This window comes from Rhodnius prolixus, unplaced genomic scaffold, assembly GCF_049639745.1.
Source record: "Rhodnius prolixus isolate KJV_2025 unplaced genomic scaffold, Rpr scaffold_2, whole genome shotgun sequence".
NCBI classification, from domain to species: Eukaryota; Metazoa; Arthropoda; class Insecta; order Hemiptera; family Reduviidae; genus Rhodnius; species Rhodnius prolixus.
Window position 1 is genome coordinate 62,026,637 of NW_027411592.1, and position 22,264 is coordinate 62,048,900.

Sequence of the window (22,264 nt, forward strand, 5' to 3'; positions counted from 1 at the left end):
AAATTGATTTTTGCGTAAAAATCCCATAAATCAGCCTATAAATAAATTTTTCGCCTTTTAATATTTTTAGTTACGATAGTTGGAAAAGTCGGAAGTAGCACCAATGATTTTTTTGTGTATAAATATTTGTATGGCTACATGAGAGGGAGAGGTGCAGTGTATATGCCAGACATTGACTTGGCGCCATAATCAATATTTAAGGAAGATTTTCAAGTCAACAACAGGTGATTGTTTTAATTTCATTTATTGTATTTGATGTTTCTCAGTTTCACTATTTTATTATAATTTTCTTCTTCTTTTTCTTTACATAGTTTTAGTGGGTGTCGGGGATGGTACAAATCTCACAACATAGGCAACAATGAAGTATTCAATTTAAGTAATAAACATGTCATTATCATGCACTGACGTCATTACCCTTACGAGGAACATTTCTTTGGTGACAGGTATTGTAAATCTATCCTCCTCACAGAATACTTGCTTTGAAAATATATAATTTATTGTATATTTATTAAAATTATTATTTACACTTGGTACATATATTATATATATATATGTGTATTTTATAGAGATGTAAATAGAATTTATTGCATGCATTTCTTTCCTCTTATTGGAAGTACATTAATTTACAAAGAGAGAATCAAAAAAATTCCTAATTTATCTATAAAATCGAACTAGACTTTATTAACTAAAAAAATTCTATTAATTTTTTTGAAACATTGTTATTCTGAAAGTATTTTTATAATTATCTACAAAAGTTATGAACGATTTCAAAACATTTGAGTGCAAAAAGTTGAAAATGGAACACTTGCTTTGAGATTTCAGATCAGATCAATAACTTCAACTAATTATATTTATTTTTTAAATTAACGCTGCCGAGTTCGACTTCGAGTCTCACTATTTCAACAAACTTAACCCTATTTTCGTTGTGTTACGAGGGGACTGTAGAGGTAATGATCTAATCAACTACTAAAACGTTGCATTAAATAGATGTGGAGAACTGTTGCATTATTTGGGTCCATACCTACTCATGTTTGCTAATCCCAAAACAAAAACATTTGTTAGCATACAAAATTGTGCATCATGAAAGATTTTCTACCAAGGACGTTCTGCAGATTTAGGAGATGAAAAGTTAGAGAACACCTAGGTTCTCTATAAGCGTCTATCTTTCATTTTTTGGTTCCGAACCTGCTGATTTGTTTGGACACATGTTTGTCTGAATAGGCTTCACTTTAAGGATGAGCTCGGAGGTATGAGGGTAGTTTGTTGCGGGCATCTCCCAGACGACTGGTAGATCCCCGAGTATGGTGGTTTAAGCTGACACTAATAAATAATGGCTACTCACATTGGTCATTTTGTACAATTTGTATGGTAGAGGGGGGAAACAATGATTCATCTCACAGCAGATTGTTTGCGGTGTGACGAGATTAGGTTTAGTATTTCTTAAAAATACAACCAAACTCATATTGATAGCCACTTGAACAGTGTTTATAAAGCATCAATCTTGAGAAGGCAATAAGGTATGTTACAGTAGTGAAGAAGACAAAGCATGTTTCATTATAAGGTCACTAATCTTCTGTATTGGGCCCGATCCGTTTTGGCTTCCTCCCACAAATAAGCCTCTAGGGATTAAACACATCCTCTAAAAAAGTTTAAAACAACAGTCGTCCAGTTCAGTTTTCAACATTTTTTCCTTCCAACTATTTTTAGAGATTCATTTAGGAATGATTTGAGAAGTGATTTGCATTCAAAGTAAACAGAAACTAGAGAAAGGAAATTAACTCCAAGATATTTTGAAAGATATCGTTAATCATCTAAATTGGCCAAATAGAACTTTTGCGTTTATTGACTCATACGTCTGCCTAATCCTCGAATCAAAACGAAATTTATCTTTGAGTTGGTAGAAATAGTGCGACTAGACCTGGCAAATAATAAATGTCAAGACAATTAGTTGAAGTCACTGAACTAGAATCTTCACTAACAAGATGTTACTTTTCCTGCAGTCTGCACAGAAAATGTGGAAAAATAAACATAGTGCAATTATTGCAATGATCACATCTCTCAGATGCAGTCGATTATTGCACTGATCTATTCTAGTTGGTACAGTCGTTTTGAACTAGTTGTGTGCCTACAATTGACGTTGAGAAATTTGTTTATTTACAATTTACAGGTGTTTGTCTTAAACAAATCGTTATTCTTAAAATCCTAAAAACACAGCCATTCGCTGTCCGATAACGTGCGGTTGTTTGAAACTGAAAATTGAGGAAATTTGGAAACGCTGTTCATCAACACACGATTTTCAAATGTTAGAATGGAAGAGCTTGTGGTTCGGTTACAGTTCTTTTGAAGTTACCCGTTAATAAAAGCTATTTTTACACAAGAAATTACGAGTCCATTAAAAGCTACCATTTCATTAGAAGTTAGCTGCCTGTCTATTAGATGAACCTTCTTGTACATTAGAAGTTAGTTTCTATTCTACAAAAGCTACCTGCATCAGAAAGCAATTGCTAGTTTGCCTACCAGTCTTAAACAGTAATAAGAATAGGAAAGAAGGTTTTAACCACAAATCTAGATTGTGATTGTAATTGGGCTCTTTTAATCTCTGAAACCTTCTGGCAAAGTTAAGTTTCGGTGGCTTCGCAGACAGCTGTTCAGGCTGTTCGCACTTGATGTGACGGTGAACGTGTTTTGCGGGTCCATTTAAGATTTGAAAATTGCTGGACTAGGTTCTACACTAACCACCCTCCATTTCATCACCCTGGCAATGAAAGGCCAACAAGCGCTTGCTTAATTAGCTTAATCCCATAACCCCAGGCCAAGAAAGTGGGTCTTTGCCTTGTTTAGCTAAAGTGGTACCTCAGCGCACTAACCCTTCTTAGCTAGTATCTAGTCCGTCCGGATCTACGGCAGTTAGTGGTTACAATGTAGTGTCCTAGAGCTTTGTTAAGTGGCAATTGTAATATGGCTTTATTGACAGTTTTTGGTTTTTTGTGTATTGGAGAAAAGCTCAATGGCAGAGGAGTATGGAGGGGTGGTAAGGGGTGGGGTAAAGAGGAGTTTTTTATTTTATTTTTATTTACACAAGTGAGCTTTTTGTTCAGCGCCAGCTTTCGCCCAAGTTCCGTCAGTTTCTTGAAGTGGAACTTTGATAGCATTTGTTGAGTAACTCGCCAGAAGGATCCGCCTTTGATAGATTGTCGGCGAAGAAGAGAATTTGTTTATTAGTGGCTTGATATTGTATTTTTATATGTTGGTAACAGGTAAAAAAATGATTACGTAAAACCCTTTCTTCCATTTCATCACGAATCATATGTTGCTTAAAAGACGTTTCCAAACTCAACAGATTAATAGAGCCCATTGTCACGCAGAAATATGAAATATAAAAAGAGCAACCAGAATCTTCAGAGATCAACAGAGCAGATTATTTACATAAATCGAAGAGCAACTTTTTTATAGTTATTTAAGTAAATCCTTTTCATTCGCTAACGTCAATTTATTATTATTATGTAAGGCGCGTAAACATCTGAGGTCATCTTCGCCTCTCAGTGCACTGACGGCAGTATCCCTACGAACAACACTGTATTGTTGTCTGCAGACAGTGAGCTGTAGAGGGCCCTAGAAAGAGGAAATCTAAGGACCAGCGCGCCAGCAATATTAGGGCTATTTGAATTTAAAAATAATAATAAAGTTAAAACAGAAAATGACCATATCATTTTAAGTTTGATGCCACGGACCAAATACATTTTTGAGCATGTTATTCCCTTCTCTTCGGCCACATTGATTTTGATTTGTTTTCATGGGCGTGTTTAACAGTAATACATTTGAGAGGTTTGTCTTCTTGTGGAGAAGGCTGCTTGTCCTATTTTTGTTCAGGATGTTGGTTCGAACTCTGCAGGAAGGAATGTTCCGAGAAAGATGGTTGAAGGAGGACATTTTGCGGAATATGTTAGTGGAAATATGTTATTTTTTGGGCTGAATCATAAAACTAGAATTCATTCTTAAGCTCTTGTCTGTGATGTTCGGTTGAAGACTTGCCACCAATCGCGATGGAGAATCCTAGTGACCCGAGGCGATTGGTGCAGTTGAATGACTTTATATTTATTCGCCAATAATGGTACTGACTGGAATGTTCCGATAGTGACTAACCGAGCAGAGAAAGTGTTTGGCGGTGGGATTGTTAAGAACTTTATGTATAGGTCCTTAAGGCGTTAAGGAGGATTGGACGGGCCAGATTTGCTGCGAGTTTGTTTCAGCAAGAAGGAGCTGTTTAATTTCAGGAAGGGATAAACGTCCACTCTCTGCACCTCAAACAAAATCAAGGTAGGCTAACGTGAAAGGTTACCTGGTGACGAAGAACCCATCAGAACCCACACTCATGCACATTTTGTACAAACATGCTGTTTTTTTCAGACAGTCGCATAGCCTACCATTTCAAACAGTGATATTTACTTCGCTGCGGTAGATGCTATTAAACGACTGCTTCAGGCCTTTTATCCAATGGAAATTGCTACATTTGCATGCTATTACAATCGACTGATCTCACATTGCAAACGTCCTCGAGAGACAAAATCAACGATATTACAGTTTTCTTCCTAAATAGTAAAGGTAAGCACTGCCAACGAGTCAGTTTTTCGATATCCAGCTATTACTACAACCTAACCAGCAATAGTGATGTCTCACGATTAAGTTCCTTTGAATAATTAAAATTATTTAATGTTGTAGGACAAGCAGCCATCAATGGAAATATGAAAAACAAACTTTTAAAAACGAAAGTGTAAAAAAAAGTTGCTTTTTTTAAAATTGAAAATTAGATTTGAAAGAATATAGAATAAGATGTGGTCTAATCACAAGATGGCCATGTAGATTGGTCGAGGTCTCTAGGTCAGCAGAGAGAAGATCTACGAAGATCAACCCAAATCTATAAGACCAGGGAGATTTTAATTTTCTATTTTTGTGTTTCTTTTAGAAGTTAGAAGTTAAGTTTTAAGTAACCATGAAGGTTGCATGTATTATTATTTATTCTTTATATGATATAAAATTTATTTTCCATTTTTGAAGAGTATGCAAAAAGTTTGTTGAAAGATAGAGAAGCAAACTTATTGATAACGCCACAAAAAAGGAAAACAATTTTTAGCGACTTGTCTAAGTGTAGATTGTCTTTTAGCAATATCCCTTTTGCCATCTGGCAGAAAACCTCATTAAATTAAACTAATTTATTAAAAAAGAAATTACTTTTCACTTGAAAATAAATTCTCTTTGTCAGATATATCTTTCTCTTTCTTTACATTTTGAGCAAACAACTTAATGTGACTAGAAAACAGGTGAAACCTAAATTACCTCGTGTAAATAACAAGTACAAATATTTTAAGTACATCATAACCATTCTTACATACATGTGCTAGCTTGTTAATAGCTTGTCTTTTTTGGGTCACCAGTTTGTTGCAAAAGTTGTTGTACAAGAAAATAATGCACAATAATTTGATTGGAGGTACTAGTATCTATCGTTATTAATACGAAATTTGGTATAGATTTTCTACTTAACTCCCTAATACATTATTTGATTTTTTCTCCAGAAAATGTACTTTTCTGGGCTTGAAAAACTAAGGAATCTATGATATCAAAGATGACACTCTAGGACAGGAATCTATGAATGTAAGATTTCATGAATCTGTCAGGGCTTAACTGCGAGACTAATTGAGATACCTCAATACTAATTGAGATTGAGATTGAGATAAGCCAGCAAGGCTGGTCTTATATCTTCCCTGAAAACCTCCGCCTTTATTTAGGGTACACTAAATGAAGCAAATTAGGGATCTTTAGTCGTAACTTATTAATGACCACAACAGTTGTTTATATTTAAGTACTTAATGAAATAACAATTTGTTCTTGTGCACACACAACTTTTGTAACTTCCTGATGGAACATTAATAAATTTCAATTTCATTGTTTGTGGTAATTAAGAGTTGTAATCACTCTCAATCTTTAAATACAGCCCATTATAAGCTTTTCTTATCGATAAATGCTTAACAATTAATATAAAAAGAACTGGATTATGATCTGAGAGGCTGCTGTTCGACCTTTTACTCTCAATTGCTGCACAATAAGAAGATACTTGCGAATAAAGATTGCAACTTTCAGAAAGCAGACCATCGCTGGTGTAGGAGCTTATCTCTTAGAGAGTCTCTCTGACATTAACATTTTCCAAAAGCTGAAGACTCTTCAGAGATATGTCCATTAAAGTCGAACAGCTCCTTTACATATACTGGGGTTCCAGAACTGCAGAGGATTTCGTACAAACTGAATTTTTCTCTCTGTTCATGGGTAATACTGTAAGTACTAAACTGTTGATCTGAATTTTTCAAAATGGCCGACGGCCAACTCCAGTTGAGTTTACCAATTTTGAATGAACAAACTCAGATCGTCCTATTATGCGCGGAATGTGAAATTCAACGGAACTGCAGCTTCAAGTGGTATAAGAACTCAAGAAATTCAGGAAACTCGAGTTAAGAGATGGAAGCTTCTTACTGTGTTTTGCAATTAAGTATCACTTCCGAGGGCCTTAAAATAATAATTTGTAGCTCCCATTGATTTGTAAACTCTGTTTTGTCTTTTAATCTTGAAAATTAAAAAAAAAAACAAAACTACAAATTGGGATGTCTAGCATTTTATATTCTGATTAACGTTCAGAAAAGAACAAAGTGATAAATTCATTTTGTACGAAATAAGGAGAGCCTTCTCGAACAACCTGTGGTCTTGCCACTTAACATATTTAATCTTTACTTTTGTATTAAAACAAACAAAATTAATTAGTTAATTTTTTAGTTTCTCTCTTGCAGGGAATCTGGGTAGAAAATTTTCCAAATTTTGGCTTTAATTTTGAAATTAATCTGTTTTTAATTGAAGACACATACAGTGCGACTTTCGGCCATTTGTTGATCTCCTACTGTGTTTAGGCCTCAGAAATTATTATAATAATTACATTACTACGGAAGTCCGCCATCAAAATAAAAACTTAACATTCAGATAAATGAATTCAGTGTGTTTATCCTGAATTTTAATTATTAATCGCAGCTGTTTAATTGTGAAAGTTACTAAATTTAATTGAAAGTTACTTTGCTCTTTGTTGGATTTCGTATCTCGTCATTTTAATTATATTTATATATGTTTTAAATCTTCTAAATATAAACATTAAAATTTGAAAAATGGATAACATTTAATAGAATCAAACGTTTTTTATTATTTTCATTTCAATTTTGGAAGACACTTGGGTGCAAAGTATTTGGGATTAGAAGGAGTGATTTGGTTTCCAAAATGTACAATGTCTCTATAAATACATCTCAACAATTAAAAGTTTAATGTTTATATTATTATATTGTTTTTTAATTAATTTAACATTTTATTACTTTTATTATAATTTTTGTTTAAATTTACAACATTAAATTGCTATATAGGTTATCTAATAAGTGTAGATTAGTACAACACTTGGGGGTGCTCCATAATATTTTTATTGTCCTTGGTTTAAGGGGAAAAAGTTATTTTTTTAAATTTAAATGGACCACTAAAAGTGAGTAAGGATAGGTACAAAGTATTGGATAAGTTCTTAAATCGACTTTTCCTTTGGAGTTTAGCTTGAAAAACCATCTTTCACGGCGGAGCGCCTGAGAATGCAAGGAAACATTAATTTTGGGAATTATAAATAAAAATAAAGTTGGCATTTATCTGTTGAAGCGAAAATATAGGACAGATTAAACAGAAAAGTTGGTTCTATTCTATGTTCAGCTAAAAGCCTTGTTACCAATTATGTGTTACATCGTTCGCTTTGTGTTCTTCAAGTTTAGCACACCCTAATATTCGATTTGGTCGACCAGATTGAAACCTAACATTGAAAAATCATTGTGATTTAGACGGAAAAAATAACGTGGAGTTTCTAGTTTGGCGCAAACCGCATTGAAAAATTGTTTTCAAGTTAAACGCATTCGTGCTAAACTCTAATTAAAGATAAAACCAAAACTCTAATTAAAGATAAATTATTCAACAGATTAAACAGTGAATTCGATGGTAATTCATTTGAGATAAATACTGTGTCCACTGTTATTCTTATTCACATTATTATTAAGATTAGATGTGCATTATCCATTTAAAAGCCATTTTAGCCTTACAATTTGAGTGAAATACTTCTAAGTGCCAAAATAAATTTGCAATTTATTATTGGTTGGTTTGTTTAAAAATCTCAAAATAGAGTGAAATACATAAGTAATTATTATATATCAAGGGAATAAACTTATATTTTAAGTGATATATAAACAGTAGTATTTAATTTACACAACAGTAAATTTTTTTTAATAAAATTTTGTTTGTATTCTCTTTTGGTTACAATTGACGTCAGCTGTTGAATTCAGTCAACAGAGATTAGAAAGCAAATCGCAATGTGCCGAATGGAAACTGAAATTACTGAACGAAAATGAAAACTAAACACAATTTGCCCTACAAAAATATGCGCTCCCCTATTGCCAGTTATGTACCAACATATGTAAAATATTGATTACAATATATTATATATAATTTACGTTTTTTGTATATTTAGCTTTTTTTTAAATACAATTTTCATTAAAAAGGCACTAACAGAATGTGTGTGTTTCTTTTTGTGTAATAATAGAATTGCCCCAATGTTTATTTCTCTTTTAACAAATTATTATTATTGTTACTAGTTTCTCCCTTCTCTTGAAAGTTTCTCATATCACTGTGGTTCTCAATAAAATTATTCTTTAAATTTAGCATGATCAGTATGTGCAGCTAGCGAGTGCATTTAGAAACTATGCATAATTATTAAAAGAGAAGGTACCTTATTTTAATTGGTAAATGATTGTTTAGAAATCACAGCAGTATCGGGTGAATGTTAACTTCGGGACAAATTGTCACTACATCTCATAGTCTTTCTTTAAGGGGTGTTAACTTCAATTTATTTTTTGGAATAATACGGTGAGGGGGCGGGGAGAATGAACTTGGCTCTCTTCTTCAGACTTCTTTTCTTCTTTGGCTAGACAAGTGATGCTGCAATGCGCGTTGAGGCGGTCTTTAAACAGATCTATCGAAACTGTTGCGGTAATAAGGTCCTAGCACAATGCAGCTAGCATCTAGCCAGCTGATATCCTCAGGGTAAGGACTCGAAGCAATCAGCAGCAAACTATTTGAGCTAGAGGATCGCTGGAAGCAAAATAGCCGTGGAAAAAACTATTTTTGAATTTTATTGGTTTCTTGGGTCACACGGTGACGTATTTATGTATTCTACACCACAACTAATCAATTGTATGTGCTCCCAAATGAATATGCTCCAATCTATGTGCTTCCCAATTGGGATAAGACACCAGTGATCAAACAACTCATCCAGCTACTCTTGGAATGGTACTCAGGAAGAGATGGAAGCCGACATACTTATGAATAACCATTCTTTGTGTCTGAAGCACCTCTCCAGATAAAAGATGGTTTTCCAAATTAAGAAGCGTTCTAGGCAAGTGTAGCTCTCTCCAATCCTGGTAACCATCAGGATGAGCTGGGGAACTGTTTGATATATTAAAAGGCGAAATTTTCCGCAAAGCTTATAGCTAACTTAGAGGACACGATCTATAATAAAAACTAAACAAAGTTATTACGTTCATAAAAGAAACTTTCTTACTGGAGATGATTAGAAGTGTAAAAATAGAACCGTTATGTACGTCCACTACATCGGAGCACAGTTCATTGTGCTGACAGAAGTCTACCCGGGCATGTTGCGGGTCGAAGCATCGTTAAACGCCGTTATCATCCCTTTTTTCTCTAAATAGTGGCAACTGAGAGGAGCTGGACTCTCTTTTTTTGGCCTATCCTCCATTAGAATGGCTCCTAAATGTAGTTTAGACAATTCTTTAGTTGACAGGTGGTCGCCAGAACTATAGGCTCATCAAATTCTGAATCGAATGACCTCATTCATGAAAATAGGCGCTACGTTGTTTACAGAAAACAATTACAAGAACATTTTCTGAAAATACCGTTTTAACTTATCTTTAGCTTCTTTTTTCTCGAAATCTATCACATATCTGGTTTGTTGCGTAAAGAAATAACTCTTATAAACGAGTATTTGCCCTATACTTTAAAGAAAAATTGGGAACTTTGACTTTTATAGAAAAAGAGAAAAAAATGGTCAAAGTCGGGTGTTTTTCAACGTTACGCTTTTCCGTGCAGTTTTTGACGATCAACACTTGATACAACTGTCCTACCGTGCTTTAAAGTGCTTGACGAAGCTATATTTAAGAGGTATTCTATCAATGGGGTCCACCAAAACTACGCCCGTTTTCACCTAATCGTATAGCATTTGCCATGTCGGCATCAGCCTTATTGCTGCGCTTACAAGGGTACACCTTGGAGTGCTGGTGGGGCTAGAGCCTTGCGGAAGAGAGAGATAAAGCAATCTAGAGAGAAATCAACTTTGGCAACAACCTGCGCTATGATAAAATTAACATATTTTCATATAACATATAAATGTCGCTGATCTAGTTAGAAATTGGAGCGCCAATATATCTGAATGAGCAGTTAGTTGTCTTGCACTCACGAGACTTCTTACCTTTGCGAGTGACCAAGGCAGAAAGTAGTCTGAAGAAGGAGCTATTTGGAGAAAGAGTTTTATGGAGAATCTAGAGTAAGACGGTATTTTAGTCAGCAAGAAGTGCAATGAAGCCGTCGCAGTTTAGAAAGGAAGCTGCTGAGTTGTTCACCTACCCATCAACTTCCGTTGGTAATCATCCCACCAACTGGGCAACTGACCAAAATAAAGCAATCAAAGGTTTCTATGCAATCAATATCCTTTTGTATTGTGAATGCCAAACGTTTTCTAAATCCCTTTACAATTATTTTCACCTCAGGGAAATTTCAAATTTGGGACAATTTAATTGATTTAGTTGTGCTTTGTTAATGCAGTTAAATTTTACATAATCAATAAATAAATAAAAACATTAGCTAGGGAAACGGAAATGACGAAATTTCTAACTTTGTATAAATGCAATTGACATTTTGACAAAATCCAAAAATATTTTTTCTTTTTCCTTTCTTTCCTTTTTTAAAAATTTTATTTCTAAAAGATCATTAGTCTCATATTATTAATTGTAAAATGTGTGTCTTTTTTTTCTTCGATCAAGAAATAAAATATAAATTCCAAATACAGATCTCTTTGCGACAAATTGCAGCAGATATAGACACAGTGAGAAGGCAAACAGTTTGCCGACAAAGATAGAAGATAGTGTGAACTAATTATAGAAATAATAGTTATCTAGTGAATTTGAATGGAAACATGCAGATAATTGTTAAGAATATCTAAATTAGTTCCATTTTAGAAGGAAGATCTAGGTCGTTAACAAAATTGTTCTGCTTGATCGTAAAGCTTTGCTTCATAAAGACAGAAACTTGTGGTAATGCTTTGGTCAAGTAAGATAAGGTAATGGGGAAATTAAGTTCGGTAGTAGTTTAAGAGGCTTGCAGAACTTAAGGAGTCCTACGAGTTCTCGTATGTAAGAAGTGATCAGAGCGATGAAACGAGTAAAATCAGATAGAAATCGATATCCAGGCCCGCCGAAAATTGAAGTACCAAATATCAATGTCTAAAGGACTAATATTTCTTCCATACAATTAAATTAAAAGAAACACAAATATTAATATTCTTGAATGCAAAAGTTGTATACTGAGAAAGGTATATGAATGTTGAGAATTGGATGCGTATCCATTCATGAAGTCATCAAAGTTTTGTCTTTATTCTGGTTAGAGAAGTGGGCTAACCACTTCTTGATAAATCATAGCGACCCTGTGGGTATCACAGCCTAAATATGAGCCGATAAAAGGTGATCCAAGATGCATCCAAGATTGGACTAGAAGTTGGACTTTGAGGCTCTTGGAGCTTTTGGACTGGTGAGATCTTACGCTAGTTTGCGATGTGGCGGCACTAAAAAAAACCTCAGAAAATAATTGGCATTGATAAGTGCTGGCTTTGTGAACTGTGAACAGGTATTTCTTTTCTTAGGTGACGAAAGGAAAAGCCTCTTTATTCAGAACTCTTCCCGAGTTCAGTGCAATCCCAGCCCAAAAAGTTAGCTAACTTCCTTTCAGCCGAAATAAGGTCCTGAGCATATTGATTTTGCAGCTATCCCACATTCCCGTTTCACTATGAAAAATTTAACAAAATGGGAGGAAATAAGAATTTTTACCTCAGCATAATTATGAGATTCCGGGTCAATAATTCATTTCCTCAAAGGAGGCACGTTGAACATTATGATTTAGAGCCAAGGAGGAGAGTAAATGAAGACGAAGTGGAAGTTCGAGTATTTGAAGTAATAGATTCAAGCCGAATGATCTTGAAAAGAAACCGTTGTTTTAATATTAAACAATTTTGTTAACAACCTAGAATTGACAAGAGTTGGCCACATGACGGAGTAGACTGTTTGGTCTTCCAGGCCGGATAAGAAGATTGCTTACTTATAATAAGAGGATTGTCTCACATAAGAAATAAATTAGTTATTATATTAGAATTATGTCCAAACTCCCACAAAAATGCAACCACAATTGCACATTGCAAAGTCCAATCTGTCCAAATTCATTATCAACATTTCTATAATTATTCTTTTAATGAATGATATAATTACAAAATATACACATATTTGTCAAAGAAAACTCACAACACAAATATTGTAAAGTTAGGAGTAATGGTGAAATTGAATAATTTATTTAAAAACCAAAAATCTAGCGGTAACGGGCGATGAGATCAAAGAGTGTGCCAGCAGTAGGATGAATTGTCACCAGTTAGGGAGCCGGAACGCCACAAGTTCTCGCATCTTAGATCCTCAACTATTTTACTATTATCTTGTCCTGTCTAGTTTATATTACTCATTCATAATTTATTTTGGTTCAACTTAGGTTCTTCCAGAAAATAGTTGATACTGGAAAAGTCAAGCAGATTTACATTTTAAAAAACATTTTGTTAAATAGCAAAATAATAAGAACAGTTTGTGAATGAAACATAAAAACTTATCAAGTCTCTTCTAATTATTGCTGCTCTAACAAAACATTAATAGTTATTTTTCCCTTCCCGTGACACTTGTTGCGATCGCATTAGTTTTTGAAAGTTTAAAAAAGATTTTTATTGTCAGCTTTTGTTTTGTTTTAATGTCAAGCTCTCCATATAGAACTAAATTATCTTCAGAACTGGGAATGTTATTTACTTAAACAGATTACAATTAACATTAATTTGGTGATATAAAAAATTTGATTGTTCTAAACTACTTTCTACATCACCTAATTAACCTGTGAGAGAAAAATATATCCCTCAGTGACCTAGTCCCAGGTGGAAAACTTGGAATCTACTTCTCCTTGGATAAACGAACCAGAGTCACGAGAGGACTCTACAGATGGACAATACTCAACTCCAAGTTAAGATTTCTCACAACAGTTTACTGCGCATTGGTCGGACGGACTCTTTAAAGAATTTTGTACTTGCTAAGAAAAGAGGCACAAAATTGTCGTGCCTTCAATTCACTAATATAATATTCTAGCGGAATGGAAAGGAAACCTTGATGAACGATGTTGTTCGGAGTCTAGTCATTATTGCATAGGGGAATCACCAGCTTCTCTTCTCCCTCTATCCCGAACTTGCTTTAACTCCAGCATTAGATGAACGTCTTCATAGTTTCGTTTCTCCTGGTGAGCGTTCGAAATGATGATTGGGGATAATACAGTTAGTACTATGGATATTCCATAGACTCTAAGGTGGACGTCTTACTGGCCGCTCATACAAATCCAAATTTCATAAGGATTTTCATTAAGGCAGAACTACGAGTAGTTTAGAACATTTGAAATAGAATCTCAGCTGCCATAACCCTTTAGGTCTGATGGTATGCCGGAGGAACCTTCCCATTTTCGGATGGTCTTTTTTTACGTCGTTCATGTGAAGTCACATCGCCAAGCCCAAGGTGTCAAAGGTTCAAAAACCTGGATAGATCGCAACGCTCCATACGGAGCTAGAAGAATGTAAATTGCATCAAATATAAAAAAATTAACTGCCCAATATTTGGCTAAAGTATCTTCTACTTACCGAAAACTTGTTTTTCCACAACAATAAGCGATTAATTTTACGATTACCTGATATCTGCCCGCTACTGATGTAGATAATTCTTACAAGTAATGAGTGAAAGTCAATAAAGAACGAAAAGACAGTTAGAGAGAGAGAGAGAAAACAAACAAATGCCGTAAAATAGTGCACCAATGAAGAGGTGGGGAAGTGCATAAGCAGAGAACTGCAGATGTTTTCCGTTACCTTGATGTTGATTGCAAATCGCGCATGTACCTTAAAACAGTCGGTTAGGCGAGAAAATGTGACACACACACTGTGAAGAATCGTTTTACTTACTTTCTCTGTGTGAGTGCTTTTACTTTGATCTATCTATCGAACAAAAGAAGCTCACGAGGCCGGCTATTAAAGAGAATAAATAAAACATAAAGATAAAATGGATAAACACAAACTAAGGCAATCTTAGATCGAATTTATTCCGCGCTATTGGATATGAAAATGTTAATTGGCGCTAACGATACGCTGCGCACTCAGAATAATAAATACTTTAGTTAATTTAGCTAAACATAATTGCATTTTGACCCTGTAATGTTTCACTACCACCTGTTTTGTTTATTTTGTTGAAGAATCGCAATGAATGCATACGCCACCAAGGTTACATCTACAACCAACCATAAATAAAACCTTCATCTTACCTCACCAGTTAAGAAATGTGCAGAAATGGATGAAAGTGGAGAGTGAATTGAAAAGTTATAATTTACAAAATTAGCAACCTAGTTAAAAAGAAAAAATACTGAAAATAACATTCTAGAATAGCACGTATTTTTTTTCTTTTACGAATGTCGTTGAAAGATTGAATTTAGGGAAATTCATTTATTATTTATTGTATATTTAAGTAATATTTCAATTACATTTAGTGTTATTTCATTGTGATTTATGGCTTAATTGCCTAAACTAAAAGAAGTCTACATGTTGGTAAATTTCTTTCAAAGTGCATCTCTTTTATTCTGAAATAGCACATGTTAATCAACTGGAATTCTTGCTTCTGTCGGGTTAAAGAAGTATGTGGTCTATATATCTTGAGTGCGGCTTGAAATTAATTTTGATTTCCGCCAAAACGTAATGAAAGTGTCGTTCCCAGTTGTTACGCGGATATTCTTTGGTTAAAATCAATTTCATTTTAATTGAAACCGTATGATTTATCATTATTTTTATTATTAAAAAAACTTCTCTTCAACTTAAATGCGATGGTTAGTAGCGACCTTAAGTTAGCATGTTTAGCGAACTGTTTTAGATCTTACAGAAGATTTAGTTCCCTAAATGTCTCTACCTCTCGATAACTTTTGGTTTGTAAAATAAAAAACTACTAAACAAATTAAATGATAAAATTTAACAACCATGCTGATAAATTTCCACAATTAATATTAGGATCAAACATTTAAAATGGGATGCGCAAGATTGAGAGAATTGGTTGTCAACTCATTAAATCTTCTAAAGAGTGTATGCTTCCTTTCAAAGTATAATCTAACTAAGATTGTACAATATCTTTGAATCAGGGATAGTCAGTGGAAGAAGATCTGGCGCGAATTGGAAGAAATGAAGAAGGACTCTAAATCTATCGAGCACTTCATTATTGTAATAAATCTGTTTTTTCTTAACTCTTCTAATGTTTGCTATTTGACGCAAAATATTTCTCTAGATCTTGCGCTTTTAAAATATTCAATTAAAAAATTTATATCTGACATTTTTTGTTACTTTCGATTCTGCATCTCGGCGCAATCACTCATTTTAACTAGTTAGATACTATCACCATACGAGTATATCTATATTTCCTGTAAAAGTAATTCGTTTGAACGCCAAGGATTTTAGTGCCTATTTTAAAAAACGAGTAAAATTTAATCAAATGTTACAAAACATTTGACTGAAAAAGAACAACATTGTACTTACTATGTTGCAGATTCTCAACTTATCGATCTCGTAAACTTTAAATAACGGTGAAAATTGTTATTCGAACAGACTATCCGAAACTTGGGGGGAGGGGGCCGTATGACCCGAACACATTAATTTCTACATCAAACACGATATGTGTGTTGTGCCAGTTCATAGGTGTAAATTTTATTTGCTAACAACCCAATAGTTATTGGTTAGTGGTAAGTGATGGTGAAGTAGACTTAGATTTTGGTCTTATTACCACCTGACTTCCTTTACTAACCAAATTTATTTTATTCACACTTTTCGTTTAATTCTCTTGCGAACTAAGTTTTTAGCGAAAGATTTCCGTTTATTAATATAATTTGCCAATCCGCACTCCGCAAGAGTTGGGCTATTGCGCATTACAGACCTCATTTCCGAACTTATTGTACTTTAAAATTGTTATTTTCGTTAAAAACTTATTTGAAATAGCTAGTAGAATGTCAGAGATAAATAAGTTGTAGAGTGCAGGTGTAGAGATAGACTACATAGTGCGCAGAGGGTAGCATGGAGAGGGGTGTCAAGGTGAGGCAGAGAGAAAATAAGGGAGAATCGAGAGACGGTCGGTTGATGTAATGTGTGAAGTGGTGGGGGGAAGGACATTGCCTTACATTGCAACCAGGGAATGCCCTTCCGTTGACCTGCTGGTGGGATAGCTGTCTTACCATGCCTGAGCCCAGCTGCTGCAGTAGGCCAGATCCCTGAGAGCTGGAGAGACACGCCGATGGCCGCCGGGAGCGGATACTGTTCATCGAGGAGCTCAACAGGAATGGCACACTGCTACTAGTATTCGGCATGCTGCCCCCCTGTTAAACAGACATCCAGCTTCAATTAGTGCATAACATACATTTTACTTAAGTAAATACTAATGATCTGTTACTGCTTCAGGAATTACTCCTGTACAGTTCCTGCAAATAAAGCATTGCCCTAACAATAAATATGCGAACTAAACTTGGATAGTCTACGAAACTTAGTTGTTTGGTCCTTACTTGTTCGGAATTAATTCTCACAGTAGACGATTGCAATACACCTGGCATACACTTTGCCTTTTTTGTTAGTTAAATATTCCATTATCTTTTAACGTTGTAAGATGGCCTTCGATTAAAGACCAATTACGAGGAAGATAACAAGTGCAGTCTATCGACTCAAAGAGCCAGAGATCAGTTACCGGTTGAACCATTTTTAGGGTGCAAACGAGCCTGATAAGCCGAGCCTTCAAGACCAGTGATCTTTCCAAAACAGTCGCCACTTTATCCAAGGAATAAGTCAGTGATCGGATACTGTGTCAAAGCTCTTTCTGCGAATGCAAGTTTGAGTATGCCTGCTGTCTATCCCGGAGCGTAGAAGGAGGGAGGATTGCAGCCCCAAACTTACTGGCAGTTCGGATTATGGGCAGTTTGGCTTCCGGAGCTTTGCCCGAACAAAGCTTTTAGACAATTTCTAATTTAGAGTGATACAAGATTTGTTTAGGCTGGCATGTACGAATTGAAACTGACTTAGGATTCATTAGCTGGACCACTTTTTTGGAAAGCTTTACGGACCTTTATGAACTTTAGCCAGTTCATTCTTAACCTCCAGCTAAACAAAGGTTCATGCTGCTACTCGTCTTGCAGCAGAAATCGCCGTGGAGTGATGAAGCTTCTCTTCTAAACTTTAGTTAACTGTCCTGAAATGCTCAATTTTTCCAATAATTCATCCATTAATTTGTTTTATTTATTGGAATGATAAAAATTTCTATTTATATCAGCCATTTATAATAGTGGCCAATGCAATTTACCAATCAAGTCATTTTCGTTTTTTACCCCAATTCATGGTAGTGGTCGTTTACCATGTGACAGAAAGAACATTCCCTCATCTATTTGTTAACATAATTGAGTTGCTTGTGTTGATAAGTATATTACAGGCAAAGTCAAGAAATAAGTGTCCTCTTAATATTTTTAAAGGCTAAACAAGTTCTTTTTAAAAATAGCTGCTTTAAGAGAATCACCTATTTTTTTAAAAAATACAAAATTTAAACAGAAAAAAAACAAGTTAGAGATAGTTCTTTAAAACTACTTATTCCAGAAGTTTTAATAGAGTTGTCAATTTATACAATTAAAATATATTCTATTAATCGATCATGTTTTTGCAGAATCATAACCTAGATACGTTCTTTCTTCACCTCTTGGTTTGCTCAAGATCAGCAGGAGGGGGTAGGGTCGAAGTCATTTGATCTTGGACCGCTAATTCGCCAAAGATTTAACTTAATGATTTCAAAATTTCATTTTAAAACTGGTTATTAAAATAAACTGTCGCTTTTCTGTTAAAACGAATAAAAAATGGTACATTTATTAATAACGACTATACAAACAAGTATTGTACTAATATTGCCCAAAAAACTAAGGTCAGGTTCTGAAAAAAACCGGTAAATCAAAGCTCACTAACTTGATCAGTAGTCTACTTGAATGGAACGTTATTGCCCCTTTTGTAGCTACAATAACTACTTAGTCCAAGTATAGTTAACTACTTAGTCCAAGCTACAATAACTACTTAGTCCAAGTATAGTTTCATTACACTAAATATTCAGTTTGAAAACATCAGTCTAAATTATTCGGCAATCCCCTTAAGCAAAAAATTCAATCTTAAATCGTAAACACAAATTGATCTGCTAAAAAGAGCTATTATTTTTAGTTCTGCAATACTGGGAAATAGGCGCTATGGAGGTAGAAGGAAACAAGAGGCGCATGCTTGCCTTGCAGAACTTGCAAGTGTTCGTCTGCCAGGCACCAGGGTCTGCAAGCGTTGGTCTGTCGGGCAACAGGGTCTGCAAGTGTTGGTCTGTCGGGCAACAGGGTCTGCAAGTGTTGGTCTGTCGGGCAACAGGGTCTGCACCCAGTTAGCCGAATTTCTTCGCTCAATATTTTACATATTTAATTAATACTAACACAAAAGACAGACGATGCAACTGCGCAATAAATGAACGTAGCTCCTCAGAGAGACTCTCTCCTGCGGGAAATATTTGAAATATCTCATAAGGAAATCGATGTGAATTGTTTATTATGTTTTAGATTCAAAGTTCTTTCCACAACATGACTCGCGGAGGTTCTTGTAAACTAACCAGAGAGCACTTTATCTTAAGAGCACTTCACTTGTGGGTTAGTCTGTTGTTCAGCTTCAGAAAGGCAACATCAGAATGTCAGACCAAAATGCGGTCCTACCACCCGCAACTCTTACTTCTACGAAGTTGGTCCTTTTTTTAAATTTAAATAAATGATTAAAAAGCAAATACTCACGATCATGCTCCTAGCAAGCTGCCGCAGAAGAAAACAAAAAGAGCGCTATCAGATTTACTAAAGCACAACTTCAATGCCATATATTTCATACATTCGCATACTTCTTTCACACAACTCATACACTCAATGAACAAATATCTATATAGTGTAAATAACAACTCACACATCAGGCCTAATGTACTTAGTATTACTGTATACTGCATGATATACCAATTACCAATTACCCAGCGATGGTATACGACACTAATCTCTCTAGTTTGTGGGCTTAGTACTAATTATTTAATGACCTCCTCTCAGCTGCACACCCTAGAATCGCCAAGCCATCAGAAAGAGGTAATTCATTCCCCCACCCGTTCGGAAACAACTGGTTAAGCTGGATGAAGGGTTCAAGTTGAGATATTGGTCAGACTAGAAAGAAATCAACTGCTGCCGAGGAGAGAGGAAAGGGGACAACTCAAGTTAAAGAGCGACTTCTGGCCAAGGAGCTTCATCTAATTAAACAATAACCTGAAAACGAAAGATCCCGCTCTCATCTTTAATTAGCCATCCGGCAGTGACTAAATAAAGCTCACCACTTTTCTACCGCATTAACTCGCGAGTTGAGATTAGAAGAGCTAGAATTTCAAGTCTAAAACCGCCGGAAAAAATAACGCGTTTTCCAGGAGCCCTTTTTTCTTTGTCAGGAACTTCCACAGAAATTTACAGCCCCAACAATGCCATCTCCCTTGGTCGCATTAATCATCAGTGGGATTCAAAAAGCGGACGTTAGAATTCCGTGAACCTCTGTCAATCATCTCTGCTCATGTTGAAGGCCTATGAATAAGAGTGGATGGGTTGAGAATTATGAATCAGATATTGTCGAGGTGAGATGACACGGTCATGAAGGTAGCAATGGTTGAGATAGCTGTGATAAAAAATTGATTATTACTCTAAAATATAATCCATAAACAGTAGAAAGGAGTGTTGAGAATGAGTTTTGAAATTTAATGAAAGTGTGATATATGGAAATTTCTTTTATAAATACTCCAAGAATGATCAAAAAACTTGTAGAATAAAATTAATACGCAACAGATCAGGAAGAGGGGTGAAAATAAAAGAGTAAATGCCGGGGTTTTCACGGGGACAAAGCACGAGAAGGAAGCGGTGTCTGTCTGTATGTACACCATACAGTGTACAAACCAGCGGTGTCTGTATGTACGCCATACAGAATACAAACCAGCGGTGTTTGTATGTACATCATACAGTATACAAACCCACGGGCAGACCTTTCAGCCAGTCACATATTCAGAAGAAATGAGCTAAAGAAAGTGTATTTACATAGAATAAAAAGTAAAAGTTGTGGGACAATTTGTTTCACAACTACACCTGAAAAATCATTCAATTCTCACATTACATGAACTCAACATTATTAAATAACAAATTTTAAAAGCAAAAATAACAAAAAACAAAAATTAAATGGACTGGACCGCATTTAATATATAATAATAATAAAACTTCAAATGAAACAAATTTGACACATAACTGTACATAATGGAAAATGGGGAATACACATTTATTGTAAATAATACTAAAAATGACATGAAATATTAGAAAAAGACAAAGTTATGTGTAATAAATTTAAGCTAAAAATTGTCTAATCTTTATTAATAGTTTAATTAAAGTAAATTAGTGATTAATAATAACAATAGAATATATTAGCATAAAGATAAAGAGCATTGATTCATCAATATAATTGTACAATTGATAACTTGTAGAAGAGAGAAGTAGATAGCATAGTCCAACTATTTTCTATTGACAGCTAGAATACTATTAATTAAAAAATCAAAACAAGTCTCTGAAATAAAGAGAAGTTTAATAGTAACATACTACAGCAATCTCAGTTTTATCTTTTAATTATACACAATAAATTATTAGGTTAGGTTAGGTAGCAACCAGCGGCTGAAGTTATACTATGTTCGTCATGATTAGAACGTAGCTAATGACGTCAAGATTTCCTCTGTCCAAATCCACTATTTTGGCTCACTTGTTCGCATTGGTGATCAAATCAAAGAAATTTGATTCATTACTTAGCCAAAATTTTTGCTTATTGATGTAAAAATTATAAGGAGATTGAATATGTTTATTTTTATGCGATTTTTTTTTTTTTTTGGTTACACGAACTTAGAAGAAATTTTATCTACACTTACTGAATAATGAATTTCTTATTTTTTTGTATTCTTATTTAAATAATTTTTCTTTATGTACAGGAAAAGCTGATATCGTCTCACTTTGCTGCTGTTATCCTCAGGGCTCCACCCACTCTGATAAGCACAGGCGGGAGTAAACTGGCTGTCCTGGTGCTGTACTTAGTTTAAGGGCTTGAAAGAGGGGGCGATTTTGCAGAACTTTGGGAAAATTGAATTATTCAACCTGAAGGATCAATAAGAGTGAATTTATGGAGCGATGCAAAGTGGTGGGGCAGTCAAGGAGAGGGTGGATCCGCGACACGGTCTTTAGTCCTGACTTAGTTGTTATTGCTGCAGCCCAAAACCAAATTGAAAGCAGGAGAGAAGGAGACCATTGCGGGATTACGTCAGCGAACTTTTTTCTCAAGCTCGAAGTGTCTATAAAAAGTGTTGTCACGCGCGCTGACGAGTACGATCAACCAGTCAGTTAGTTAGGACGGACGGTGAGTCCTGAATATTACTTTGGAATAAGTAACTTAGAGATAAGGGGGCAACATCCCGTTTGATCTTTAATATGCTCTTCGAAGCGACTGCTCATTAGGATATCATTCTTTATTACAGGTTTACCGGTCGGACGACCTTAGAAGGGAAGTTCTTTTATTTGGTTTAAGACTTTGGACTTAGTTCCACATTAGACTCAGGTTTAAGGAGAAGATTAAAAATGGCCGGGGTAGAAAGTTCTATCAGAGGTAGCCATTACAATGATGGTATGGGTG

General features: G+C 35.0%; 1 protein-coding gene across 9 annotated transcripts in view; it reads right to left on the reverse strand.

Annotated features, from left to right (window-relative positions):
• Positions 1-228: 228 nt before the first annotated feature.
• The window catches only part of bma (SCY1-like protein bma), a 144,162-nt gene continuing 122,126 nt past the window's right edge, over positions 229-22,264 (reverse strand). For 3 of the 9 annotated variants that reach the window (XM_074120175.1, XM_074120176.1, XM_074120174.1), the window contains 2 exons: positions 19,324-19,341; positions 12,961-16,857 (listed from right to left, as the gene is read on the reverse strand). In XM_074120175.1, the coding sequence (XP_073976276.1) occupies positions 16,495-16,857; positions 19,324-19,341 (381 nt within the window). In that variant the 3' untranslated portion in view covers positions 12,961-16,494. The other 6 variants (XR_012455931.1, XM_074120180.1, XM_074120179.1 and 3 more) reach the window with 5 other exon arrangements.